This window comes from Pseudopodoces humilis, chromosome 17 (assembly GCF_049639895.1).
Source record: "Pseudopodoces humilis isolate 2021_Gansu_Grassland_sample_001 chromosome 17, ASM4963989v1, whole genome shotgun sequence".
Lineage (NCBI taxonomy): Eukaryota > Metazoa > Chordata > Aves > Passeriformes > Paridae > Pseudopodoces > Pseudopodoces humilis.
In genome coordinates this window covers 16,919,615-16,936,176 of record NC_142216.1, presented here as the reverse complement: position 1 = coordinate 16,936,176, position 16,562 = coordinate 16,919,615, and the positions used below count along the sequence as shown (strand labels likewise).

General features: G+C 49.2%; 1 protein-coding gene across 3 annotated transcripts in view; it reads left to right on the top strand.

Moving 5' to 3' along the window:
* FBXW11 (F-box and WD repeat domain containing 11) overlaps positions 1 to 13,303 on the top strand; it is a 54,507-nt gene extending 41,204 nt beyond the window's left edge. For all 3 annotated transcript variants that reach the window (XM_014261114.2, XM_014261113.2, XM_005532563.3), the window contains 8 exons: positions 4,396 to 4,533; positions 5,053 to 5,171; positions 5,687 to 5,936; positions 6,939 to 7,057; positions 7,580 to 7,690; positions 8,212 to 8,290; positions 9,701 to 9,889; positions 11,025 to 13,303. In XM_014261114.2, coding sequence (XP_014116589.1) covers positions 4,396 to 4,533; positions 5,053 to 5,171; positions 5,687 to 5,936; positions 6,939 to 7,057; positions 7,580 to 7,690; positions 8,212 to 8,290; positions 9,701 to 9,862 — 978 coding nt within the window. In that variant the 3' untranslated portion in view covers positions 9,863 to 9,889; positions 11,025 to 13,303. The remainder of the gene's footprint in view (positions 1 to 4,395; positions 4,534 to 5,052; positions 5,172 to 5,686; positions 5,937 to 6,938; positions 7,058 to 7,579; positions 7,691 to 8,211; positions 8,291 to 9,700; positions 9,890 to 11,024) is intronic.
* The last annotated feature ends 3,259 nt before the right edge of the window (positions 13,304 to 16,562 follow it).

Genomic DNA, 16,562 nt, shown 5'->3' with positions numbered 1-16,562 from the left:
CGGGGTGTCCTGTCAGCCGTTCTGATGGGCCCTGGCTTTGGGCACAGTGCCAGCCTGGGAGCTTTAATCCTGCTGGTTCCAAGTCCCTGGAATTTTTCCATATTATTTGTGAAGCTTGGCCAACTATTGTGTTGTCCCCTCAGGATCAGCACAAGTATCTATTTCTGGTGATGAGTTGAGAAGACTTTATTTCATAAATGTTCTCCTTATCTTGAGGCACACGGTGAGTGCCCTCAGTTCATCTCCATGGAGACTTGGGTCCACCTAATTAAGATGAGAATAAAAATGTGGTTTTTTCCAAAGACTTTAGGAAAATGTGGTGCCAGGCCATCAGATAAACTCTGTGTTCTTCTGATTTCTGAATAAGTTCAGGTTTTAGGACTGGAACTGCAATTTTAAAGCCTTGGGACAGTTTGAAAAGGGGAAAAAGTCAGTTCTTGCCCTAAGTCCCTGCCAGCATTGGGAGACAGTTATTTATGAAGGTTGCAGGGTATAATTACTGAGGGAAACGGATTTGTTTAGTACTGCTCTAATTATAATGCTGGAGAAATTTTATGTGCATGTGTGGGGAGAATCTGGTCAGCATTATATGAAATTTTTCAGAATTTTTTTCAGACAGCCTTTGAAATCTCTGTTCCACAGGCACTTTCCAAAAAGCATTTCTTATAAATGAAGCTGGCCAAGGAAAGGGCAGGCTTTGGAGAAGGAGGGACCACAAGTTCTTGTGGTGCATGGCACAGATTGCAGCTCTCCCCTCTGAGCAGGGCAGAACTCCCCCTTCAGCTGCTGGTTCCTTTTGCCCCTCCTCACTCCTGCTTTTTAACTCAAGGGCGCTGGGGAGCAGCCCTGGCAGAGCACCTGGCAGTCTTTGCTTGTCAGACCCTCTGAACTTCACCGTGAATGAATTATTAAGCCCTCTCTACCCTGATGACACAAGTTCATTTACTTGTGCCTTCCCTCTGCCATGGTCAGGAGGGATTTTCCTTTTTCCCTTTGAAGAAAGCATGGGAAGAACAAAGGGTTGGATTTTCATGGCCTAATGCGTCAGGAGAAATCCCTACATACGTAACAAATGTGGATGTTCCTTTTGCTTTTTCCTGTCCTGCTTGTCCTGCAGGAGAATTGTGTATTCAGAGGGAACAGAACCTCCTTGGTTTATGGGATTAAGATAAACCCACTTACTCTGCAATAACATTCACAAGGATAAAAATGCAGTTGTTAGCCAAGAGCTGAACACAGTGTACATTATCCAATAGTAAAAAAACCCCTCTGTTCCTGGTAGATTATCCTTAGCGTTTCCAATGTATAGTTAATGTTCCAGCTGTAAATGCAGATGAATTGCATTTTTTTCACTGTGCATCTTTGCACCAGTGGATATATTCTGGCATGGTCAAGGCTCGGCTATACCCCTACATCTTGCACTATTTTCTGTTTGTACTTTTCTCACTAAATGCCTTTTTTTCTTTCAACCCATTTGTGCACCACTTCAGCTGCCAAATGGCTCTCCTGCTGTGGCAAATGCTTTGGCAAATGCTTGGTCTTTATTCCTTGTATGTCCAGATTTTGTTGGTTGTGCAGCATTTGTGAGCTCCTCGCTGCTGTTGCTCTGGTGAGCTTTTAGGAGAGGGTGAGAAGCGCGGGGTGTGAGCTCAGGAAACCGTTCTGCCTTTTACTGGGAAAGGTAGAGGAGACTTCTGAGGGCATCTGTGGAAAATACAGTAGTGGGTTTCGGATATCTTGGTCTTGGTTTGGAACCATAAATACACAAATGAACTGTGGGATTCTTCAGCCCTAACTCCTGTGAGTCCACAGTGTTCTCCTCACCCCTCATAGCTGCTCTCCTCCTGCTCGGTGTATCCAGTTAGGATGTCTCCTGGCAGGGGGGTGCAGATGAAGACTTTCCCTCCCAGCACCATGGAGCAATGACTAGAAATTCCCTGCAGCAGAAGCTTTCATGTGGTTGCCAGTTCTTCATGAACCAGGTTCCTCTCGGAGGGTCCTCCACTTGCCCACCCACTCAGTCTGTTCAGTCATCCCAAATGTTATTTCTCTAGATGTGCACATCTGGTTTCACTCTGCTGCCCAGGGAAGTGCTGCTGTACATTCTGTGTGTCGTGGCTGCTTTCCCAGCATCCCAAGAATCAAGGCAGCTTGAGGGGATTTTACAAGTTCTCCAAAAACAGGCTCTGTTTTCCCACAGTAGCCACAGCACATAGGGGCTACGTGGAATGACATCTCCTCACAGAACTGAAATGTGCGCCTGTAGTGCCTTACTGCCCTCTGAGATACACAGGATTTTAGTTTCCTTTATCTGAAGCCAGCATTTTCTTATGTGGAGCAGCTGAAGTGGCTTCCTGTAGTGAACCTGTGAGAATTGAGCCAGCTCGTGTCCCCAGTGCCTGCTGAGCAAACTTGCACTGCTGCTCTGTTTGGGGAGCAGTGACCAGCAGCATTTCTGGTTTGGGGGTTCCCAGTGTGTTCTGGAGCTCTTGGGAGTGGCTGCCACATGAAGCTGAAGCATGGAAGTGCTCACAGAGCATCCACAGCTCCTCTGGCACATGCTTGGTGCAAGTTTAGTGCAGACCTTTCCAAGAACAGGGTTTTGGGGAAGTTCTCTTAAGACCTTAAGTCTTGTTCAGAACTGAGTATCTGAACATAAATAGTTTCTAAAACTATTTGAATTGGCTGACTGGGATTTCTGATGCCTTATCTCCTGTGTCTCCAGCGTTACTGTTGCATGTTTAAATCTGCTGCCTTCAGATCTATAATTATATTGGTTCCTGCTGTTAATGCCTGCAATCCTCTCCTGGTTCTGGGGGTCAGAGGAGCTGATGAGCTGTAGTCGTGCCCTCCTGGCCCAGATGAGATGAAGCTTGGGAACTGCCTGTCCTTCCCCCTCCAAGCCTGCATTCCATGCTGAGCAAGGAGATGAGCTGGGCTGATCTCCCAGGGCAGTGCCAGCTCTGGGCCCAGTTCCCAGTGTGGCAGTCAGCAGGGCACTGCTGGCCAGGAGTGCTGCTCCCACACTGACACCCTCACTATCCTCATCTCATTGGCTTCCCCACCAAATTGTAAGGGAATGAGGGGGGATGAGTGATCTGTCAGCTGCTCTAGAAGCATTTCTTCATATTTGTGATTTAGACAAATTCCTGGGGCACATCAGGTTTGTATTAGGGCTAGGTATAATTCTCTCCAAATTGCATAATGGGAGACAATTGAAGGAGAAAATACGTGGAAAACAAAGTGGAAAGGCAGTTTTCCCTTGAAGCAGACATGTTTTCCTAGAATTGGGATGTCACAGTCACACTCCACTTCTGTCTTTACTGAGGGTTCAGTCAGTTTTAATCTTGGAGGAGCTGCAGAGGTGCCTGCTACTGCTTTGGAAGTTAGGATTACATAATCCTAGTATGGAATAGGCTTTTCCAAACAAACTGCCAGTCTGTCAGCTTCTCCCCAGCTTTCCGTGCTTTCTCCATTTGAGGAGAATCCCAGGGAAATAGCTAAACAGATGGCCAGTTCTGGTGAGAGCATCCCAGCCTGCCCAGGTGCTGCAGGTGTTGGCCTGGAGTTCTGGGCACACGTTCTCTCACGGTTGTGTTAGGATCTTCCTGTCCAAAACCCCACATTTCTTTGAATTCAGCATCAGTTTTCCAACAAGGAATAAAGCTGATTAAGACCTGAAAGTCATGCTGGTTCTGATGTGAAATAGTTTGCAGCTTTTTAAGGCATGTCAGGTCTCTCTCCTTAAAAATACCTCTCAGAATGAAAATGTTGAGAATTAGTCTTCCACAGATTTCAAGTGGGGGGAGGAAAGCAAGTTTGGGTTATTCAAAACCTTACAGTTCCTGTTGAGCTTTATTTTTATCAGGATTTTAGGTACTTTCAGGAGGGTTTCATATCTGAAAACTTCTTTCCAAGGTGTATAAGTACAATTTAATGGGTGATATTCAGGGTAGGGCAAGGGAAGGCCCAGGAAATCCCTTCACCCAGGTGTTGAACTCAGCAGTTCTGTGATGTTGGTCACCCAGGTGAGGCTGGACAAGGCACCACATGAGCTCCTGGTCTCATCTTTGCAGCTTTTGTTGTTGTTGTTGGTCACATAAATATGAGGAGAAAGGATTCTGGAATATATCTCTGTCATGGCTCCTTGGGAAATTGTCATTAAGGCTGGTTGACCATGATTCCCTCCATAAACACAGCCTTTGTCATGACAAATTACAGAAGTGCTAATGGTAATTTCATTGTGGTTTTTGTGTATTTACTGGAAGCAGGAGAAGAGGTTTGTTTTTTGTCCTTCAGATTCAAGGATGGTGTGTGTAAAAGTGGGAAGCTGGGGGGTGTGGGACAGTCCTGCTGCAGCCTGAGGCCCAATTCCTGTTTTTGCCCTCTGCTCAGACTATAGAATCCAACTGGAGGTGTGGGAGGCACAACTTGCAAAGGATCCAGTGCCGCTCTGAGAACAGCAAGGGGGTCTACTGTTTACAGTATGATGATGAGAAGATCATCAGTGGCCTACGAGATAACTCCATTAAGGTGAGCACTTCCCTTTGTCCTTCCCTGGCCGTGGCTGGGGCTCTGCCCTGCAAGCTGCCTGTGCTTCCTTGGTGGCTCTTGGTGGGCCAGTGTCTGTGTGCGGTTGGCCAGGGCAAAGCCCCCAGCTGCACTCTGGAAGCTTGGGGCACTGCCAGGGATCATTTCATTGACTCCAAAGATGTGAAATCTGTTCCCCCAGGAGAGGAGGTCTCTGTGTGCCACTGGCCTTGTGGCTGTTTTGCTGCCAGGACTTTGCTTCCATGCTCATCTTCCCTGACACTTTTTTTTGGCCAGACAGGATTTGATCTCCTCGTGGTGCTTGGTTATTTCACTGTTCTCTCAGAAACTTACACCAAGACTTCCTTAAGCTGAAGGGAAGGACAAGGCCCATCAATGGGACAGACTCACCCCTCATGGAGTCTCTGCTTTTCCTCCTTTCTTTGCTGCTGTTACAGTGTCCAAGTCTTGGATCCATGTTCTTGATGTTGATAAACCATTTACCCTTCTTGTTTCTAACAGATTTGGGACAAAACAAGCTTGGAATGTTTGAAAGTATTAACGGGACATACTGGCTCAGTTCTTTGTCTGCAATATGATGAAAGAGTTATTGTAACTGGATCTTCAGATTCTACAGTGAGGTGAGTGTTAAGTTCTTGCACAAAAATAATTTGAGTATCAGGGCTGGGAATATTTTCAATAATCTCTAAATATCAGAAAACATCCCTAAAATGAATGTGATATTTGTATTCCAGAAGCACGATACTCATACTTGGCAAAAGATTATATTAAATAAATTTTTTTTCCAAATCTATTTTGTTCTTTTAGCATTAGGAATTTTGAAGGAATATGACCTGAGGGATTCAAGGCATATCCTGAAATTTTGGAGTGGCTGATGGCCGGCTATAAAGTAATTTCTTCAGTTAGGGTTTCTTGTAGTGCCCTCTGATGCGTTGTAGTTGTGCCTGTTACTGAGAGAGTGTTCACTGCCTGACTGCAGTTCTGCTGGCAGTGAGGACACCTCCAGCACCCATCTCCTGCCTTCCCCAAGCCCTGCCAGGGGTCAGCCAGCCAGAGCTGTCCCGTGGGGCCTGGGCCAGGCTGCTGCCTGCTCACCCCCATCATTCCCCCAGGATAACCCCGTTGTGTCCCACAGAGTCTGGGATGTAAATACCGGTGAGGTTCTGAACACGCTCATCCACCACAACGAGGCCGTGCTCCATCTGAGGTTCAGCAATGGGCTGATGGTGACGTGCTCCAAGGACAGGTCCATCGCCGTGTGGGACATGGCCTCCCCCACGGACATCACCCTGCGCCGCGTCCTGGTGGGACACCGCGCCGCCGTCAACGTGGTGGACTTCGACGACAAGTACATCGTGTCTGCCTCGGGGGACAGGACCATCAAGGTGAGTGGCACAGCTCTGCCCCAGGGCCTTCCTGGTGTCTCTCGGGGAGCAGCGTCCTCTTGCTGGCTCTCGGTGACTTTGGGCACACCACTGCACTGGAATATTTTCAAGGCTTCTGCTGTACAAGTGCAGGAAAGCAAAGCTCATTTGCTGTTTGAACTCTTTGTCTCGAGATCGGTTGCTTTGTTAAATGTGGCACGCCCTGTGCCTTTTTCCAGTGGTATTTTTAATTTCACTTGGCAGTTCTGTCCAGACATGAAATTCCTCAGCAGTGCCTTTCCTCACCACGCCTTCCCAGCAGCTCAGCCAGGCTGTGCCATGTCTGGAAGATTCAGAGGCTGGATTTGAAGGCTGTTACATACCAGAAGATTTGAGTTACCCAGAGTGCACTAATATAACAAAGGCATTTCTACCCTGCCCTCTCTGAACCAGAGCTGCCTTAGCCTGGGCCAAGACGTTCTTGGCAGTTCCATGTCCAAATCCCTGCCAAGAGATCCTGCTGCACTCTGTGTTGGAAAATGAGCCACTTGATACTCTGCATTACAATTTCAATTACAGTTTATTAAAAATGGGCAAAGTTGATTGAATCCTTTAATGTTAAGACCAAGCTTAAAGGCCATTTGGATCTTCTAAGAGCTTCCTAGTAATTTCTCTGGTTAAAAAAATGTGAGGGTTTTGTGTTTGACAACTCCAGTTTTAAAAAGTGTTCTTAACTTCAGAAATGTAATTGAGGTTTTGAAATCATTTGGGGCAATCTCTGCCACCCAAAAATATTTTATATACAACCCCCCAGTTCTGTCAGTGCCATGGCAGTGCCTGTGGCTCTGTCCCTGCTGCGTCCCCGCTAGTGCCTGGGCCCTGCTCTTTGCCCCTGAGGATGCTCTGCAGGTTTTCACTCCTCTGTCAGCCTCAAGCCTGTCAGTGTGTGAGAATTCCTAGTGGCCTGTCATGCAGTGCAGAAGCCCTGTTGGGTGCAGCTCTCAGCAGTTTGTCTGTCTCCAGGTGTGGAGCACCAGCACGTGTGAATTTGTGCGGACCCTGAACGGGCACAAGCGCGGCATCGCCTGCCTGCAGTACCGGGACCGCCTGGTGGTCAGTGGCTCCTCGGACAACACCATCAGGTGGGTGCCAGCAGCTGCTGGCCCTGTGTGACAGGGGCTGCTGTCCTGGAAACAGGATTTCCCTCAACTCATGCTGCAAAACTTCCTTGGCATGGCTTGCCATTGGAGCAGATGGTTTATGAACGGGGCTTACCTCAGTGTAGGAGTAAACATTTTACAACCCCGTGAAAGAGTTTGACACTGAGGTTTCAGAGTGAACAAAACCTCTTATCTGCTGCCCTGTCACCTTGTCATCTGCTGGGAGAGATGGGGAAGACGTTGCTCCCTGGTTTTCTTATTTTCTGAACTTCTCATTAATGATTTACAGAAAATAGAAAAAACTCTGTTAGGATTTCTCAAAAGAACACACATCTGAGCTTTACTTGCATGTGATTTTGAGTGATTGCATGAATTTTGATATGTGTACTGCAGCTGCTCTGAGTGACACCTTTTTAAACAAGTTACATACCTCTCACAGCAAACCAGGCAGTAGCTACTTAGGCTGATTCCCACACCCAGGGTTTTCTCCTGTGTTCTCCCCAGGCTCTGGGACATTGAATGTGGTGCCTGTTTAAGAGTATTAGAAGGCCATGAAGAGCTGGTTCGGTGCATCAGGTTCGACAACAAGAGGATTGTTAGTGGAGCCTATGATGGGTAGGTCTGAAAGCAGTTCCCAGAATTTTGCCTTGCTCTTGTAGGGCTCTCAGGAGTATGCAGACCATTCCTGTGGGGCTGAGGACAAGACTCCTCTCCAGAGCACCCCTGGCTTGCTCAGTGTCTGCAGTGCATCGTGGATTCATGGCACTTGCATCCATACCCAAGTTCTCCATTTCTTTCTATGCCTGGAGAGTTACTGAAAACAATTCTGGAGCTGAGTTTGGCTGCAGCCTTTTGTTTGGGCTTAGTGTCTGCCTAGGGTTGGTGGGCCTAGCTTCATTCCCACATGGCAGAAGGGACTGTCATTGTCAGCATGGTCAGCTTGTCTGTCACAGCCATCACAGAGCTATCACTGCTGCTGCAAAGAAAAACAAAACCACCTGGCTTTACAAGCTGTAGTATTCCTCACAATGTGCTTCATCCTGAGGAAGTAGCTGTAGGGAAAACCTGGCAGGCTTTCCGGGGCTTTGGATGTTATTTTCTGTGTTTTCATAATGATTTTCGTCTCTTACTTTTAGGAAAATTAAAGTTTGGGACTTGCAAGCTGCTCTTGACCCTCGTGCCCCAGCAAGTACGTTATGCTTGCGTACGTTAGTGGTAAGTAAAAATATAATTAATTGGGGTTGTCTGGGTGTTTTAATGCATTATTGAGGGATAGGTGGGAATACCAGGATGGTTTATGAAGTCTAAAGGGCTTAAGAATGAAGAAAAAATTATTATCATATCTTGAATGATTTGCATCTGGGCTTAAATGAAAGATCAAGTTTTTTTGATTTGAGATTTTCAGATACTCTTAAAAAGAAATCATCATGATACTGTGTCACATCACTCTGGTTATTGGTGTATTTCCCTAATATCACTGTAGGACTGGTTTTTAATTTCCTCTTATTAAAAAAGAGGCAAGAATCTTGTGAGCCTTTCCCAAACTTTTCTCCTAACCCTTCACTTTGGAAGGAAGAGCTGGGAAGGGAGAAGGGAGGCTGAGTCCAACAGATTGCCACAGGAACTCTCAGCCCTTCAGAGGACTGTCATATTTAAGCTTAAGTTGCCTAAGTTACATTTTTTCTTTGTAATGAGGGGTTTGGCTTGTGACAGAAGACTTAATTAAAAATAGATGGGGGAATTAATTCCTTGTTCTTTTCACCCAAATGCGTGTGGAGCTTTACTTCAGGAGTCAGTTTAACAAGCCCATAGCAACTCAGTCTGTAGGTGATGCATGTGCTTGGCCCTTCCAGAGAAGTGCTTATGTGGCTGGAAATGCTTCTCCTTTGTCTTTTTCTTCAGTACTCTTGGTATAGAGATGAGATTTAACTATTCTTTCATTCAGTTTTAGTGAAAGAGTTGTTTGTTTCTGTGTTCTGTGGATATCCTGTAGCTCAGGTTGGAGTTTGGGATCACTCTGCCAGCTTGGACTAGTTCTCCAATAAAGGCAGAGTCCTCACTTTAAATTTAATGGAAGTGGATAAACAGGACTAAGGGAAGAGCCTTTTCTGGACTTCTTGTGCCACTTGGGGATTTGTTGGACAAGCTGCTGGAGCATGTGCTCCTCTTCCTATGGCAGTGTTTGAATTCCTGGCTGCTGGTATGTGAGCCCTGAGGATCCTCTCAGCAGGGTGCAGCTGTGATGTGCTGGTTTGGAGTTGCACAAAAATGGAATTAGCAGAGAATTCTGCAGGAGAAGGAGCCCTGGCAGAGCATCAGTGCCAGCCAGGGGCCAAAATTGCTGCTCCTTGGTGGACAGACAGCTTCTGTCTGGAATAATCTCAGCCTGTGGCTGGGCTGGCCCCACTGAGGGAGGCTCAGGGTAGAGCACTGGATTTGGGAGCCGTGTGTTTTCTGTAATTAATTTACATACAAAAGCAGCTTTTCTTCAATCTGTGTGTAATTATGAAGGTTATTCAGCACAGCAGGGTTTGAGCACACCTTGTGTGTCCAGACCCCTGTGTGATACCAGTGCACTGCAGTGTTTCCCTCTTGCCTTGCTGACTGCTTGCCTCTTGCCCACAGGAACATTCAGGACGTGTCTTTAGGCTCCAGTTTGATGAATTTCAGATCATTAGTAGTTCCCATGACGATACAATTCTGATTTGGGATTTCTTAAATGTGCCACCGAGTGCCCAGAACGAGACCCGCTCTCCATCTAGAACATACACCTACATCTCCAGATAACAGTCTGCACTTTACTGCCCTCAGAAGGTAAGGCTCCCTCTGGCAGGGGCTTCTGCTCACATCCTGCACTCTTGGCTCTTGTGCACAGCTTGCTCTGCCTGGCCCAGAGGCACAGCTGGGACCACGCAGCCCCCAGGTCCTGCTGTTGGTAACAGTCCCTTAACAGTGATTTCCTCTGCTGCAGAGATGCTGTGATGTCACTCTTTGACAGGTTTGTCTGACTTCAGAATCCAAAACCCCTAAATCTACATAAAATTATGGTCAAACAGCTAATATTTCATTATGACATTTAATGAAACAGTTTTATAAGCTTTCAAACATCACAGTCTTGTGAGTTTTGAAGCAGCCCTGCACACGTTTTTACAGGCTTTGCAATGTGAGGCTCTTCAAAGTGGATCAGTTTTGACAGTCCTGGCAGTTGGCTGTGAGAGTTTTATTGCTTTCTCTTGAATTCCTGTTGTTTATTGTAACATGATAAAAATTGTTACCATATGATAGTCTAATATTCTGATATTAAGCATTAGGCCTTGGGCTGAGGGAAGGGAAGTCAAGGGGAAGTGCCTAATGATGTTTTAACCTTTCAATGGAATGTCATATCAGAAGAAGGATGTCCACTGAGGATGGTTTTGGGAAGTGGCAGGTAAAATCAAAGCTCAGATTTAATTACATTCAGACCTTACACTGCCTCCAGGCTGATACCAAAGCCATCAGGCTGGAAAAGGGAATATCAAAGTACTTGAGGTTTTTATCTGTTTTCCTAGAAGCTGTTCATGTATTAAAGCAGCTGCCCTTGCCTTCTGTGCAGAACTCTTCCTGTGCAGTGTGAGGCAGAAATGCCCTGGCCATTTTGGGCTGGGTTTGGGGGGCTGAGCTGGAGGGTCCCTGGCTGTGCCCACCAGGGCTGGGCCTGTGGCTCTGTGTGAGGAAACTGCCTGTGGCTCTCTGCCAAGGAGCAGAGCCTGGCTTCTGCTGCAGTGGGGCTCAGAGCCCACCCCAGAGCTCCTGGGGCAGCTCCCCTGCAGGAGGGGAGTCCTGCAGTGTCCCCTCCTGCTTGTGCCCTGCCCTTCCCCTCCCAGCCTGGCTAAAAGGATGCTGCTGAGCACCTGGGGATGCTGCTTGTTGTGAGCCTCCTCTCAGTTCACTTGTCTTTTGTCTTTTGCAGGGTTCCACAGTCTTGAACTACTGGATTTTTGGCTACTACATGCCTGAAGATGATTGACAGCTAAAGTCAGAATTGGTTCTAGATGCTGTGTAGATGCAAAGCAGCACAATTCTATATCTAAATTTCTTAATCTTTCCTGCTCTCAGTGGTCATCTTTGAATTTGCTACAAATTCACTGACTTGGAATAGATGAATTTCAGAAGCCTATCCTTCCCTGCTGTGAGAAATCCAAAGCTTCACATGTAAATTGTCCGTAGAAACTGAACTCTGATGGCTTGTTTTTCAGATATAAATCAGAAGTCAAGAAAGGACTTGACCTAATTTATATTGCTTTGCACTTTTGTCTGACTTTAAAGAAAAAGAAACAACAAACATTCTCCAGTGAAATTTGGGTGCCAAACACATGCCCAGAATGTACAGAGCTTTGCTTTCCAGTCACCACTGTCCTTTAGGCGTTCCCCATGGCAGGTTCAGAGCCCGTTCTGTTCTGTAGGTGTACGTTGGACTCTTAGAAATATTTCTGAGTTTCTCAGTAATATTTTTGGATTACAGTTTACTTGTTTCTGCACCGATAATTTCTTTTAAATTAAAGATTCCCTGTAATTCAGGCTAGGTTATCTGAACTAGTTGTATAGCACTGTCTTTTCCTTTGCCCTGTGCTCTGTACTCGCTGTCCTGCGCTTCCTGATGTTTGCTGTAGTCCCCGTCCTTCCCCGTGTGCTCCCCTCATCTCGGATACTGTGTAAGCATGTAGATACCTTGTACATACAGCAGAGCCTCTGGTGCCAGCCTCGGGCTGTCCTGACACTACACACTAACACTCAGCGTGGTGGCACTTGGCAGCAGGATGTCCTGACCCCTGGCACTGGCGGTGACATGATTTCCTAGACATTGTCTCTGCAAAAGGAGGTTTTCAGTATTCATTAGTTGGGTTTTTGTTTTTGTTTCGTTTTTGGTTGTTTGGTTTTTTGGTTGTTTTTTTTTTTTTTTAATGGGAACTACATATTTTAAAATGTAATTTCTAAACTTTTTAAAAATTAAAAACTGTTTAATTTATGTTCTGTATCTTATATTTTTGTGCCGCGGGATTTGCAGCTGTGTCTCTAACACCAGTGGGGCCTCGCAGCCCCCGCTGATGTCCTCGGTAGCATTAGTTTGGCTGCTCAGTGGGGAAGATACCATGGGCCAAAGTTCCATTATTTATGTTTGGTTTGTGACACTCGCTGACAGTGAGAGGAGCCCGTTCCAGCCCCTGCTCTGCTTCCCGTGCCGTCCCTGTGCGATCCCGGAGGATGGGCTGCTGTGTCCTGGTTCCTCCACGCTTGTGTCGGGAGCCTCCACAGCTGCAGTTCCCGTGTCCCTGGCACTGTGCTCACAGCCCTGTCCTGGGGCAGGAGCACACCTGGAGTGCTGGAAAGTGAATTGTCCCTGGGCGTGGGCTCCGTGCGTGGGGCAGCCCCGGGAGGGCAGGGCTGGCCTGGCTGTGCTGTCACTGCTGTCTGTCCGTCTGTCTGTCTGTCTGTCTGTGCTGCCAGCAGCTCGTGGCTCTGCTGGCTCACTGCCTTTCCCTGTGCGGTGCCGAGGGGCAGCGCGAGGTGTCACCAGCCCGGCCCCTCCCGGGGGCCCTGCAGGGCTCTCCTCCCCTCCCCGTGTTGCCCCAGCTATTTATTCCTCCAGATGAGCGAATGTGGTGAAGTCCAGAAGAGCAAACTCGCTCCTGAGCGTCCATGAGGTCACTTTTTGGTAAGCTTGACAGTAGTTCGTGCAAGTGTCTTACTTTACCCTTCTCATCTAATAGCTTTAATATGAAACTGTTTAAAAGAGATCTGTCGCAGCCCTGAAGAAAAAGGTTCTTTGTTTCTGAGGAGCGGAGTCCTTTTTTAAAAATGCATGTGTAAGATTTAAATTCCTGTTTTTCCTTGGGAGATAATGGTATTTGAACATGCAGTCGAAACTTCTTTGTGCTTCGTGTAACATAACAGTGGACTTTTGTGATTGGCACCCAAGGAACTCAACTCCTGGGATTCATGGTAGTGATCCTGGCTGCACTCTGGACTTTGTTTTGCTAACCATAATTGAGCAACTGTACATTACTGCGATATTAATGTTTCAAAGCACTGGGATAGTCTAATTCTAACTTGTAATTATGTTTGCCAATTATCTGTTTGGAAAGTTGGTGTATGAACAGCTTCTTGGAACTGTTAAATTGTACAGATATCGTTCATGATCTAAAGCTTTGTACTGTGGAATGTGCTTAATAAAAAAACGTTTGAACTTAATTTGTCACATGAATGGATGAGTGAGGTCACCTCAGCAGTGTGGGTGTGAGTTAAGGATGGGTTGGAGCAGCCTGGCTGGGGAGTCCCTGCCCAAGGAATGCCCTTCCAGCCCAACCCCAGTGGGAGGCACGGGGCACGTGGAGCCCAAACCCGTCTGCTGCAGCCCAGCTCCTGCTCTGGCACGGGGAGTGGTGGCTCCTGGGCCACCCTTTCCTTTCTTGGGGGCAAACTGGGAGGAGCAGTGGGAACTGGAGACCATTCACCCATCACAGAGGTCTGAACCCCACTGCCTCTGCAGGATCATCCCCAGGATTCTTAATTTACAGTAATGTAAATCTCTTCAATGCAGATAGAATTTTTAAATTGCTACCCATCTCTTGGCTTGTTGAAGCAACCTCCATGCCTTGAGCTGAGCAGAGTCTTCCAGGGCTTGCTCTGAGCCAGGAAAAGCTTTGCCTTGGGCTTTCCTCAGCTGCTCTGCAGTGACTTGTGCAGCGTTGGCTTTGGTGGGTGTCCATGGGAGGCACTGACCTGAAATTGTTTTTGAGGTGCCATAAACTCCTAAAATTACAGCTTTGTCTCAGCTTTGGCAAGTCCAGGCCTCCGGACCGACCACAGGGTAGGGCCTTCTCATCCTGCTCAGCTCTGGGCAGGGGAGCTGACAGCAGCAGTGCTGCTCTCAGGCTGAGGCTGCCAGGAGCTGAGTGAGTCCTGTGCCCTGCCTGCTGCCACGAGTGCAGGGTGAGCAGGGTGAGCACTGCAGGGTGAGCACAGCAGTGAGCACTGCAGGGTGAGCAGGGTGAGCACTGCAGGGTGAGCAGGGTGAGCACAGCAGTGAGCAGGGTGAGCACTGCAGGGTGAGCAGGGTGAGCACTGCAGGGTGAGCACAGCAGTGAGCACTGCAGGATGAGCAGGGTGAGCACTGCAGGGTGAGCACAGCAGGGTGAGTGAATGCAGCCTGGCTGAGCTGGGATGGCGTCTGAAGGCCTTGCTGGGTAACATTATCCAAATAAGCCACGAGAGCTCTGGGATGGATCTGCAGTGTAAACCTTGAGGTCAGGCTCGAATGTTCCAGCTCACCTGGGTGGCCTCTGGGTTTGGTTTTCTGTGGGTTTTCCCATGCAGTTGCAGCCTTGGCAGCTGGCTGTTCATTCCCTCCAGAGAAGTCGTGGAGGCCCTGCTCCCCTGGGTGCTCCCACCCATCCTGGAGGGATTTGGGGCCCCTTTGGACTCTCCCCTGGCAGCAGAGGCTGGGAACCACAGCTGTCCTGAGCGCCCATGGGGCTGAGCAGTGCCCAGGTAGGGCTGGGCTCCAGGGGCCCCCACAAGCACTGGGGTCTCACTCAGACCCAGCATCTCCCGCCAAGCCCTTCCCAAACTCCTGGGGCTGCCTGTGGGTGGGGTTAGTGCAGCACAGCCCCAGAAAACTCCTTCCAGCCTGGCCTTGGGCACTGCCAGGATCCAGGGGCAGCCACAGCTGCTCTGGGCACCCTGTGCCAGGGCCTGCCCACCCTGCCAGGGAACAATTCCTGCCCAGTATCCCATCCAGCTGTGCCATTCCCTGTGTCCTGTCCGTCCAGTCCTTGGGAATTGTCTCTCTCCATGTTTCCTGCAGCTCCTGCAGGCCCTGCAAGGCCACACTGAGCTCACCCCAAAGCTTCTCCTCTGCAGGTGAACATTGCCAGCTGTGCCAGCCTTTCCTCCCAGCAGAGCTGCTCCATCCCTCTGCTCATCCTGGAGCCTCCTCTGGCCTGGCTCCAGCAGCTCCAGCTCCTCCCTGTGCTGGGCCCGGGGTGGGGCAGCTCTGCAGGTGGGGTCTCACCTGAGCACAGGGGCAGAATCCCCCTCCCCTGCTGCCCACGCTGTGGGGGAAGAAGGGGAAAAAAGACCTTTGGAAAAGACCCTTTTCTGTTCCCCCTCCCAACAATTTTGGGGGTCCCAGGTGCAGTCTCCAGGAGCACAGTGCCCTCCCTGGGCTGCCTGACGGGCTGTCCCTGTGCCACAGTGCCCTGCTCTGGGACAGGGACAGGATTTGGGGCTGCCCTGCCCCACAGCCCCGGCTTCTGCTGCTCACCAGGGAGGGGCGTGGAGCCAGCACTGGCTTCTCCAAGCTCCAGATTTCCCCAGGTACTTGAAACGCCTCTGTGCAATGCTCTGTGCTGAAACAGGACTCGAGTCAGGTGTTAATCACCCACACACCAGAACCAAACGGGCAGCAGGGGCTCCCTGCAGAGCAGAAAGGCTTTTTGTTCTGCCCTAGGGTAGAATTCAGGGCAGGAGATGACAAAAATCAGCGGGGATTATCCAAGCCTGCAGGTAACATCCTCTGGGGATGCCTCCAGCAGGATGAGGGACTGCAGCGAGCCGAGGCCTCTGTGGTTTCAGCTGCCAGAGCTGGCTCAGTGTCCCCGGGTGTTTCTGTCATCACTGAACACGAGGCACGTGCCCACCAAAATCTGTGAGCACTGACTGCAACAGGTCACATTTATCCCAGTAGATTTCTGCTTTGTTCTAGCACTGAGATAATTGTTTAAAAAAATATTGTAAAGAGTAATTTAACAAATCAAAATCACGACTGAACCAAAGAGATCCCGCAGAATTTTCCTTGTGCTTTGTACACCTGTGCACAGGGGCTGGGTGTATCCAGCACCAGAGATGTTTCTTCACCTTTCGTGTTCCCCTAGGAACGGCCCCGCTGCTTTCCCCGAGCACCAGCAGCGCTGCGGGAGCGCTAATTGGGAGCGCTAATTGGGAGCTGTAATTGGCCCGTGGAAGGTTTGCAGGGACCAGTCTCCCTCCCGTCTCGCCTTCCCAGCGGCTGCGGCCCCCGGGCGGGGCAGAGGAGCTCAGGGATGCTCTGCGAGATCTCGGTACCGCCAGGGGCTGGCTCCGGGACCCCCCTGCTCTCGCAGGTCTCTCTCGCCCTCATGAGCTCTGCAGGTCCTGCACTCCCCACCCTGCAGCTCCTCGGGGGCGGATGGAGGGGGGAACAGCACTCGGAGTGCTCTGCAGACACCTCGGGGACTCCCAGTGCCGGGGCTGCTTTGGCAGCAGACAGGGACATCCCCCAGTGACATCCCCCAGGGACATTCCACAGTGGCATCCCCCAGTGACATCCCCCAGTGACATCCCCCAGTGACATCCCCCAGTGACATCCCACAGTGACATCCCTCAGTGACATCCCCCAGTGACATCCCCCAGTGACATCCCCCAGTGACATCCCCCAGTGACATCCCACAGTGACATCCCCCAGTGACAT